This window comes from Equus quagga, chromosome 11 (genome assembly GCF_021613505.1).
Source record: "Equus quagga isolate Etosha38 chromosome 11, UCLA_HA_Equagga_1.0, whole genome shotgun sequence".
Lineage (NCBI taxonomy): Eukaryota > Metazoa > Chordata > Mammalia > Perissodactyla > Equidae > Equus > Equus quagga.
Genome location: NC_060277.1, coordinates 23012453 through 23024573, shown reverse-complemented (window position 1 = coordinate 23024573; position 12121 = coordinate 23012453). Strand labels below are relative to the sequence as shown.

General features: G+C 34.2%; 1 protein-coding gene across 2 annotated transcripts in view; it reads right to left on the bottom strand.

The window, feature by feature from the left end:
• Positions 1-12121, bottom strand: part of REV3L (REV3 like, DNA directed polymerase zeta catalytic subunit) — a 172149-nt gene that overhangs the window by 86918 nt on the left and 73110 nt on the right. For both annotated transcript variants that reach the window (XM_046674363.1, XM_046674364.1), the window contains exons 7-11: positions 11632-11736; positions 10455-10539; positions 10219-10367; positions 4779-4898; positions 1577-1814 (exon numbers count right to left, since the gene is read on the bottom strand). In XM_046674363.1, coding sequence (XP_046530319.1) covers positions 1577-1814; positions 4779-4898; positions 10219-10367; positions 10455-10539; positions 11632-11736 — 697 coding nt within the window. The remainder of the gene's footprint in view (positions 1-1576; positions 1815-4778; positions 4899-10218; positions 10368-10454; positions 10540-11631; positions 11737-12121) is intronic.

Genomic DNA, 12121 nt, shown 5'->3' with positions numbered 1-12121 from the left:
ATGTAATATGTATAAATATAATTTATGGATTAACTTCTTTCACCTTTCGATAATGGCTTTAGGGGTGAAAATTTCAAACATAAACTTCAAAAATTTTAGTACTGCCGGGGCTGGCCCCGTGGCCGAGTGGTTAAGTCCACGCGCTCTGCTGCAGGCAGCCCAGTGTTTCGTTGGTTCGAATCCTGGGCGCGGACATGGCACTGCTCATCAGACCACGCTGAGGCAGCGTCCCACATGCCACAACTAGAAGAACCCACAACGAAGAATATACAACTATGTACCGGGGGGCTTTGGAGAGAAAAAGGAAATAATAAAATCTTTAAAAAAAAAGAAAAAATTTTAGTACTGCCTACGGAAGTTTAAAGGAGAGGCATACTCAGTGTTTTGGGCTCAGAGGCCTAATTTCTTCTATACATAGAGCATACAGCTGAGGGGCAGACTCAAACCAATCAAGGTAACAAGAGAGTGATATAAAACCACAGTGCCATCTTATTCATTTACCTTGAGAAATGAACCAGAATACCAGTGTCTGCTTCTGGGACTCTTTTATTTATTTATTTTTAATATTGAATTCTTTCAGTCTAATCAGACTAGAAGCCATCCTTGTCTTCAAAGCTGACTAAAGTTGTTGCCCCAACCCTTCACAGTTTAACACTCAGAGGGCATTCTTTTTCCCCAAGTTCTGGGATAAGGAGGCACTTCTATTTTGCCCCATTTATTACTCACACATATTAATACTGCATAGATAAATGGATGATTTCTAAACATTAGGTTTATGGGGGAAGGAGGAATTGGAGGAAGGTGGTAAAAAGGTACAAACTTTCAGTTATAAGATAAGTAAGTACTAGGGAGATAATGTACAATATGATGACTACAGTTACCACTGCTAATATGATATATAGGAAAGTTCTTTTTTTCCTCCTTCTTCTTTTCCCCAAAGCCCCCCAGTACATAGTTGTATATTCTAGCTGTAGGTCCTTCTGGTTGTGCTATGTGGGACACCACCTCAGCATGGCCTGATGAGTGGTGCTAGGTCCATGCCCAGGATCTGAACCAGGGAAACCCTGGGCTGCTGAAGCGGAGTGCACCAACTTAACCAGTTGGCCACCGGGCCGGCCCCTATAGGAAAGATCTTAAGAGAAGAGTTCTTGTTACAAGGAGAAAATTTTTTTTCTTCTCTCCCCCAATTTTTTCCCCATTTCTTTTTATTGTGTCTACATGAGGTGATGGACGTTAACTAAACTTACTGTGGTAATCATTTCACAATATATGTAAGTCAACTTTTATGCTGTACACCTGAAACTCATATAGTGATAAAAGTCAATTATATCTCAATAAAACTGGGAAAAAAGTAAATAAAAGTTAAGCTTATTTTTTTAATGTAGCAAAATTTTATTTTTCTTGGAATATGAAATTACACCACGTGAAAGACAAAGCACTACTTAAAAGGGATTTAAAAGTAAATTTATAACATTTTATGTTATGCATAATAGTAAGAAATAATTTCTGATTAAAGAAGAACTGTGATAATTACTAAAGCATGTTATTAAACCAACTGAAATAACTCAAACGTTACCTCTTTTTGGCACAATGTTCTTCAATATTGCTGTCCCATCTCTGAGACATCACCAGACTAAGCTCCATTTCTTCTTTTTCAATCTGTGGTTCATTTTCTTCATCATCACTATTTTGGAGATTTTTAGTGTTTCCAAAGGAGTGACATTGTGACGGCATCCTATTTCTTTCTCCCTGATATCCATCATTTTCCAAACCAGCAAGAAGACGTACCAGAGCCTCATCAGGACTACTGTCCACTACAAAACAAGTGAAGCATCACCAACAAATAACTTAAGTTTTCTAAATAATTCAACAATTCAGATAATTATAAAATAACAACAAAATCATAGATACTGGCACATGCTGAAAGAATACAGCTGGTGCAAAGACGCTGACAAAGCTCCTCCATCACAGTATGATCCTTGGAACATCTGCATTAGAATGATTTTCTGTCCTTATAAAAAAGAACATCCCCAGACCTCACTCCATATCTCCCGAAACACAATTTCTGAGGTAGGGCCCAGGAACTTACATTTTAACAAGCTGCTCAAGCTCTAACTGCAAACTTAACTAAACCAAATATGGTCACAAGTGTTCAAAATAAATATAAAATATGCAATAAATATATGAAAATGATAAGAAAGTGACTTAGGGGCCGGCCTGGTGGTGCAACAGTTAAGTGTGCACGTTCTGCTTCGGTGGCCCAGGGTTCGCTGGTTTGGATCCTGGGTGCGGACATGGCACTGCTTGGCAAGCCATGCTGTGGTAGGTGTCCCATATATAAAGTAGAGGAAGATGGGCATGGATGTTAGCTCAAGGCCAGTCTTCCTCAGCAAAAAGAGGAGGGAGGATTGGCAGCAGTTAGCTCAGGGCTAATCTTCCTCAAAAAAAAAAATAAAAAGAAAGTGACTTAAAAACAATACATGTAAACACCTCATCCCTCATATAAGCTTTACTCAGCTCAAAGGATGGTCAAAGGAAAATTGTTGCTGAAAAACACAAGAGAGCTTTAAAAGTGGTTAATAAAATTACTTAAAAAACCTTGAAGACCACAATGAGATACGATTGTATCTCATACAGTAGGGATGCTAAAATCAAAGACAGATAATAGCAAATGTTGACAAGGATGTAAAGAAACTGGAGCCCTCATACATTGCTGGTCAGATTGTAAAATGGTGCAGCCACTTTGGAAAAAAGTTTGGCAGTTATTCAAAATGTTAAACATAGAGTTACTATATGACCCAGCAATTCCACTCCGAGGTACATACCCAAGAGAACTGAAAATATATATCCAAACAAAAACCTATACAGGAATAATCACAGCATTATTCATAATAGCCAAAAAAGTGAAAACAACCCAGATTTCCATCAACTGAAGAATACATAAACGACGTAAGTTATATCCATACGATGGAATATTATTCAGCATTAAAAAGCAATGAAGTACTGATCCATGCTACAACATGGATGAACTGTGAAAACATCATGTTAAGTGAAAGAAGTCAGAAACAAAAAGATATATGATTCCATTTATATGAAATGCCAAAAATAGGTAAATCCAGCAAAAAAGAAAGAGATTAGTAGTTGCCAGGGGCTGAGAAGACGGAAGAACAGGGAGTGATTGCTAATGGGTAATGGGGTTTCTTTTTGGGGTGATACAAATGTCCTGGAACTAAATAGTGGTAATGATTGCATAACTCCATGAATATGCTAAAAATCACTGAAATGTACACATTAGAAGGTGAATTTTATAGTATGTGAATCATATACTAAAACAAAAAAAAGACCAGAAAGATGGAGGTTTGCTCTAATCTAGTACACAAACTTTTTTTCTGTAAAATTAGATAACGTATTCACCATTTACTAAAATATCAAGTTTCAGGTTTTCTTTGTTGACATTAGAGAAATTGGTTCAATCGTGCTGCCAAATATAAAGCAAAAATGAAGATATTTGCTTATAAGAGCCATTTTGGAAAAAATGCATTTCTTAAACCTAGAATTGCAGTTTATTTTTCCCGCTTCACACTTTAAAAAGATTAACATTAGCAAATGAATTATAGATATTTGACTCTCAGCTCTTTGACTAACATTGAGATTGCATTTTTGCAACCTTAGGCCAGGTGGAATTATATCTGCTTAGGCCAGGTGGAATTATATCTGCTCAAGATATATGATATTTGCCTAATGTAATGAAATAAGGATATGCCTCTCTCCCTTCTCTTTGTCAATTCTTTAATTTTCTCTATGTTCCTCTGTTTTCACTGTTTGTTTTTTATAACTAGAATGTAATTTAAGTCTATATAAATTTATTTATTTGTTCATTCATTCAGATGGAGAAACAGAACATTTTAGATTATAAACTTCAAATTAATTTTTAAACGTGGTCTTTGGGTCATTTCTTTCTGCATATGCCATTCATTGAAAAACAATTTTTCTTACTCCTGTCGAAAATGTTCTTGAATTTGTGTACAATAATTTTGGTAATGTCCCTAGTCAGCCAATTTGTATTCCATTCAAATGAAAATGTAGTTAACAGAGAGAAACTAGGATCACATTTGATGCTATACCTCATTTGATACAATATGAAAAAATAGAAAGTGAGCAAGGAAAGAAACATAAAATCACTATACCAAGCAAAACAAGAGGCATGAAGTTCAATATTTCACTTTCTGCAATGAAATTTTTAAAAAATTTGTGAAAAAGATATCAGTAATTTAGACTAAATTATTGAAATGAAATCTAGCAAACGGCTTATGACGCTAATGAAAATGCCTTTAGGGAGATGCAAGGACACTCAGAAATAACTGTCATGTTCTACAGTAGCCAAAAATTAATGGCTTGAAAGAATTGTCCAGGGAAATTTCTGACACTCACCGAGAAAGAATCATTTATGGTATTTTACTATGTACTTAATTTTAGAGAATTTTAATTCAAAATAAGCACATGTTCCCCCTAAAGCAATATGGTGTTCTTCCAACCAAAGTGAAGTTAAAAAACAAACGGAATTATTTTCCTTTAATTAATTTCTAGAAAAAGCTGTGGAGAAAACAAAAAAGAAAGCTACTTCATTTAATTTGAGGTTTCACTTTTATACTAACTAGAGCAAGGATTTATTGAATATGCAACACTGACCTCTTCAAATCAAAGAAAAAAAATACCCCTCACATACGTACTTTTGTTGATTTAAAATACTGAAAATTTATGGTAGAACTGTTACTTACAGAAAACTGGTGACTCACTCAGTCTTTGAGCCAAAGGCTGAAAAGTCTGACTATTTTCCATAAGGTTCAAAATTGCTTCTTCATTAATAAGAGCTTCTTCCACTTTGTGTCTAGTGTGACCTTAAGATGACAAAGAATACAAAAACATTAAAGCAATGGCCTAACTCTAAAATTTATAGTTTAGAATTTGTGTAAATAGGGAGCATTACAGTGTAAACCTATTTAAAATTTTGAACTGCTGGTGATATATGTAAAATACAAACATAATAAAATTTAATAAAAACCACAGGAATATCTAGCCAGTCACATGGAGTAATTAAAAAAAAAACTCCTGAATCTGTGAATCACTAAAAATCTGCAATCTCTTTAGCCTCTTCAATCCGACCTAGTTTGTACAAATAGGTATATTACTCGGATAAAAATCATTGCACATTAAAATATACAAAGGGAAAAGAAAAGACAAACTGTCTTATTTGAATAATAAAATTCTTTATTCTCTATGGTTTAAAAATTACAAATAAATTCATTTTACTTTAATTTTATATTTCTCAGAAAACTTTCAACTCATGATCTAAACACATGTCTTTCGGGGCTGGCCTGGTGGTGTAGTGGTTAAGTTTGCACCCTCTGCTTAGTGGCCTGGGGTTCGCAGGTTCAGATCCCAGGTGTAGACCTACATATCACTCATCAAACCAAGCTGTGGTGGTGTCCCACACACAAAATAGAGGAAGACTGCCACAGACGTTAGCTTACTGACAACCTTCTTCAAGCAAAAAGAGGGAGACTGGCAACAGATGTTAGCTCTGGGCCAATCTTCCTCACCAAAGAAAAATATATTTATATTTAAATCTTTCGACGTTATTTTTATGAAGGTCTAATGTACAGAGAGATTAAATAATTTTAAGAACAAAAATAAAATAATCTCCTATTAAAATCTAGTCAAAGGGTGAGATAGAGAATACAAAGCAAATAGTAGTAGGGAAAATAAGACTTTAGAGCAAAAATGGCAGGCAGTTGTAAGAAAGCTAACTGGAAAACAGTTCTATTTTTCTGTTTCTAGTATTCAGACTTAATGTTTTCAACAGTTTTTAAAAGAGAGTTAAAAGCTTCAGGAAGAAATATTTTTAAACATCCTATGACCTAACTGGGTTAATAAAGAGTATTTAATCAAAACAAGAGAACAAACAGAGAACTATGAAAATAGCTAATCCCAAAACAAAAGACAATTGAGAGGATCAGTAAAAACAAAAGGTGGTTCTCTGAAACTAATAATAAAACAGACGACTGGCAGGAATGATCAAAACAAAATAGAAAAAAGGCATAAATAAATAATGTTACAAATAAAAGGGGAAGTGCCAAAGGAAAAAGAGAGATGTTAAACTAATACTATGAATAGCTTTATACTAAAAACATGGAAAAACCAGATAAAATGACTAATTTCATAGGAAAAATATGATACAAAACCCAGTTCAAAGAGAAATAGAAAGCTTGAGTAGATCTATAACAACTGTGGAAGTTGAATTTGAGGTTTAAAATTGATCCCCTTTTCCTCCTGCCCCCAACACCAAACCTACCCACAAAAAACTACACTAAGTCTGGATGGTTTTACATACTAGGTCTATCAAATCTCCAAGAAACAGATTACATCAACCTAACAAAAATTCTTGAAAAGAGAGTTGAAAAAGAGGGAAAGCCCCACAACTCATTTAATGAGGCAAAGTATGGATCTTTCTCAATTATTTAAAAAAAAAAAAGTTAAAACTCTATAAATAAAATATTAGCAAAGTAGATATAGCAATGCTTGAAACAACACACCACACTGTGACAAAGAAGAGTTTATTTCAGGAGTGCACAGTTAAACATTAGAAAATAAAAATTATTTTAACATTACTACATTAACAGAATAAAAGAGAAAAATTGTTATTATGTCAATAAATTCAGAAAAGAATATTTGGGTAAACTTTAATATTCATTCATGATTAAAAAAGTAAAACTCCAAACTTCTTGGTAACCAAGAAATGGAAGAGATATTACTTAATCTGATTAAAGTTTATCTACCAATATCCTATAGTAAATATCATAATTGATGAAATATGGAGGCATTCCTTTTAAAGCCAGGAAAAAGACTATTATCATTTCTACTTAACATTATCTTTGAGTCCCTAAGCAGTGATTAAAACATTTGAAAAAAAAATATGACAATGGGAAGAGAAGCAATAAAGCTGTTATTTGTAGAAGACAACTCTACACACAAAAACTCCAACGGAAAAGACATAGAAACCACTGGCACTCATAAACATTGCTGGATATAAGACTGGTATACAAAGGTCAGTGAAGTTCCTAAATATCAGCAATAAGATGACGTAATTTTTTAAAAATAAAACTTAAAACTGTAACAATTATAAAGCACCTGGAGTATATATTACAAAAGATATAAAATAATTTTACAAAGAAAATTGCAAAACTTTATTGAAATATATGAAAGAAGACCAAATAAAATGAGAAATATATCATGTTCACTGATGAAACTATTTGGTATAAAGATTAAAAATGTTCGGGGGGCCGGCCCAGTGGCGCAGTGGTTAAGTGCCCATGTTCTGCTTCGGTGGCCCGGGGTTTGCCACTTCGGATCCCCGGTGCAGACATGGCACCGCTTGGCACGCCATGCTGTGGTAGGCACCCATATATAAAGTAGAGGAAGATGGGCATGGATGTTAGCTCAAGGCCAGTCTTCCTCAGCGAAAAGAGGAGGATTGGCAGCAGTTAGCTCAGGGCTAATCTTCTTCTTCTTCTTCTTCAAAAAAGATTAAAAATGTTCCTAAATTGGTCTATAAATTCAATGAATTCCCAATAAAATCTCAACAGGGTTCTTCCCAGAAACAAAACAATCTGATCCTAAAATTAATATGGGGGAACTTTTTTTAAAGATCAAATAGACAAGACAATTTTGAAGCCAAATAAGGGAAGATCTGCCCCTTCTACTTATAAAGCAACAGTAATTACAACAGCATGATATTAACACAGGGGAACATGACTGAAGTGGGAGAATTCATGGGAAAAAACCCAACTATGTTGGAACAAGCAGCTATTTATTACAATTAGATCCTTACTATATATACAAGTAAAATTTCAGATGAATTGAAGACCTAAATGTGAAAAACCAAAGTGTAAGCACACATAAGCCTTAAGAATGAAAACTTTCATTACCTCAGGGTAGGGAAGGACTTGTAAACCAGGTTTTGAATCATAATGGCAAAAAGTTTTACACCTGGCACTATCAAATGTTGTTGAGGATGTAGGGAAATAGAGAAATATAAGGTCTAATAAATTGTGGGAATATAAACTTAGGTAGATTATTTTACTGGGCAATTCTTTAATACTGGCATTACTAATACAATATGATATTTTTATTATTAAAATACTTCAAAATCTGAAAAACTGAGCACTGAAAATAAAAGGGTTTGTAGGAGAACAAAAAGGTTAAGGCAAAACTTATGCAACTTTGTAATTAGAGCATTGACAAAATCAGTAATTGGTACCCCAGGAGGTAACTCTGATCAGTCAGGCAGACAGCTCAGTGTGGCTGGAGGCAGTTATAAAGGCTACTAAAAATGCAGGGAAAATAATAGTATGGAAATGTTGGGTGCATTTTGATCAGAGATGTGGCTGGTAGATACTTAGACAAAGCAAATGAAAGTAGAGCTCTGAGCCAGTGGGCTGCCATTAAGGTGAGCTCAGGAGATGTGCAACGTGCCACGAGTCAGAGATTGTGCAATGCTGGGATGCAAATCTTAAGGAGGGAGGAAGCCCTGGTGTAGGTGCTCATTTTTAGTTGCTGTTTCACACAGTCAAAAGAGCCCCTACTGCCAATACAGCAGTGAAAAGACAGCTTTTCCTTTCCTGCTGAAGACTGTAATTCTACTCCTGCTAACCTGGCTGCCCCTGCCTAGAAAAACTCTGGAAAGAACAATGTGACTTCTGGATAAACCTTTCATTATTCTCTCATTTAGCAATCATGTATAAGCTAATTGCATTACAGAAACCCTGTCATGCGATCTAGGTAGAGTACAATACACATACCCTAAAACCTGGCAAATTACACTTCCATATGTCTTCTGTAGAGAAACTCTTGCACAGAGCCACAAGGTGACAGATATAACACTGTTAATAACAGTGCAAAAGTGAAAACCATCTAATAGTTGCAGAGAAACAGATAAATCTGTTTAGTCGTACAAAGGAACACTAATCAGCAGTTAAAATGAATGACCTAGAAACATTATGAACAAGATAGATTTCAAAGTCATAATGTTGACATAAAAGATACTCAACATCATTAGTAATAAGGGAAATAATTAAAACCATAATGAGATGCCATTTCACACACACTAGGACGGATATATAAAGAAGACAGATAATAACAAGGTTAGTAAGGATGTGGGGTCACTGGGACTCTCACATATTGCTGGTGGGAATGTTAAACAGTGCAATCACTTTGGAAAACAGTTTGGCAGTTTATTAAAAAATTAAACACAAATTTACCAAATGACTGAGCAACTTCACTCCTTGGTATACACTCAAGAGAAATGAAAATATGTATCCACACAAAGACTTGTATACAAATGTTCATAAGCAGCATTATTCTTAAGAGCCAAAAAGTAAAAAACGACCCAAATATCCATCAACTGATAAATGAATTAACAAAATATGGTACATCCATACAATGCAATACTATTCGGCAATAAAAAGAAATGAAATACTGATAGACACTACAATATGGATGAACCTGAGAAGATTATGCTAAGTGAAAGAAGCAAGACACAAAAGATCACATATTGTATGATTTCATTTATATGACATATCCAGAGAAGGCAAATCTTGAGAGACAAGAAAGTAGATTAGTGGTTATTTGGGGCTGGAGGTGGGAACAGGTGTGACTGCAAATGGACACAAGGAACCTTTTGGAGGTGAAGGAAATGTTCTAAAATTGAATTATGCAGATGTTTGCACAACTCTGTAAATTTACTATAAATCACTGCATATATACTTAAAATGAGTGAATTTTCCCTCATGTAAATTATATCTTAATTCAGTTGTTAAAAACATGTTGAATGAAAAAAAGCAAGTTGCTTAATGTATGCCAAATAGAACACCATTTATGTAAAATTTAAACTCTAAAATAATAGTATATATTGTGGACATACATATATAAGAAAATATAAAATCACACATGGTAACAGTTTGCACTAACTTCAGAACAATGCTTAGCTCTAGAGATGAAGAAAAGTTAGAGGAATAGGAGAGAGGTTTTTGCCATATTTATGATGTTTATTTCTTAGGGGGGAAAAAAACTTAGCCAACTTAACCACATACTAATGTCTCAGTGCTAGATATATGGATGTCTGTTAGGGTATTTTCCGTATACTTGAAAAGGAAACCTCACCTTTGCTCAACTCTGTGTCTTTATGGACTTCTACCATATTAGCTGGCGTACACTGCAGAATTTCAGGAGACAGAACCTCAGGGTGCAATGTTAGCTCAGCAGAGAACTCCTGGGATCCGTCACTGTAGTCCACAGATCCTGATAATGTTCTGCTTAATTAAAACATAACCTTTATAACAAACTAGACAACAAAGCAATAAAATTAGTTCTGAGATCTGTAATAAATAACCACTTACACAGAGAAATCATTCTGTTTGAGAATTTCCTGAAGTCTCTTCTGAAATTTTTTTTCATTTTCTGTTGCTGGCACAAACCTGCGATCTTTGAATTGTAAAAGTGCATTAAAAAATGTAGATAGCAAATGAAAGAAACATTTTCCCTTTCTCCTAGAGTAGCTTTTAAAATGGTAGCAATTTCCTATCCTTTTCTTGACACACAGAACACCACCCAAAAGCAGTCCTATTATAAAAATCAAACAAAAAAGAAATGGTTGTTACTAAAGCTATAAAATTAAGCACATAAAGTCAGTTCAAGATTAAGTTCTATAATTAGACTTAAATCCAGAGCAGAAAAACACTGTTCTCTTCCTATAAATGTATCATATGCCCTGAACCTAGCAGTTTTCCCTTTATAAAATATAATATTTTCCCTTTATAAAATACAGTATTCCTATTTTAAAAGGTATAAAAAGCATTAGAAATTTCTCAAGGCATTTTTAGTGTCCAAACACTATAATAAAAACTTTAATTTGACTTCAAATTTTATTAAAAAATTTTAATTGGACTTCAGGCTTACTACTGTATTTCAAATACATTTGCCTTTTGAATTACGTCTTTTATTCTTTTACCTTTATTTTTAAAATTTTGTTGTATCCATGGCATTTATTTGAGCCCCCTCAAATTCTTTGTGAATGTAGCAGGGTTTAATAATAAATAAAATGAATATTTCCCTTCAGAGCTGTACAAGATGATCAAAGTGAGAGTTTATATAACATCTCCAAGAAAACAATTTGGGGGCAGTATTTCATGGGTTACATTTTCAAAGCTTAATGAACTAAATACAGTGTTTCTAAGTTGGGATTCATCATCTCTGTGAGTATTCTACAGTTCATTTGGAAATAGAGAAGACTAGAATATACTAGAGAATGAAAAAGGAGCAAATAGGTGGGGCAAGAGGACAAGGTATGGTGAAAACCGAGGACAATGAACACGTCTATTTCTTACCGGGAGAGAGACAATGAGTGACACTTGGGAGGTAAAAATTACAGTTCAGAGCAACGACAATAAGAAAAAATATAGGAAATTTAAAGGTAATTCAAAAAGTAAAATCGAATGTCAAGGTAAATTAATGGCTTAAACTTTTCCATTAAAATACCTAGTTAAAAAAAATAAACCAGTCCTATTAGGTTCATACCTTGTGATTCGGGTTGGCTAATTTGAGAAGTTTCATTTCTGTTTCTTCGCCGTTGCTTTTCATCTTCCCAGATGGCCTGTAGACCAGGGTTTCCACCAATTTGAGCTGTAATCACAACAACACTTCACTACTACAAAGGTCAAAGTGAAAAATACTTGCTTAAAAAAAGAAATCCAAACTTTTTAAATACTGACTTTTAAGAAAAATAACTACTTATTTTGTGTAATAAAACAGACAAACTATCCCAACCTACATTTATTATGCTACTCCTCTTTTAGTTTTCTTCCTATTGGTTCCCCAAAACCCAGCAGGTGAATAAGATTCAAACATTTGATGATAGCCAATAGACCTAAGGGTCCCCTCCCTGGCATAAAACCTGAATATAAAAATATTAAAAGGCAGACTATATTAAACTCGTTTATAATGGCTAATTTATTTAGTGTCACACTTACTTTAGGTTCATGTCTATGAAAACATACTCATATGAATG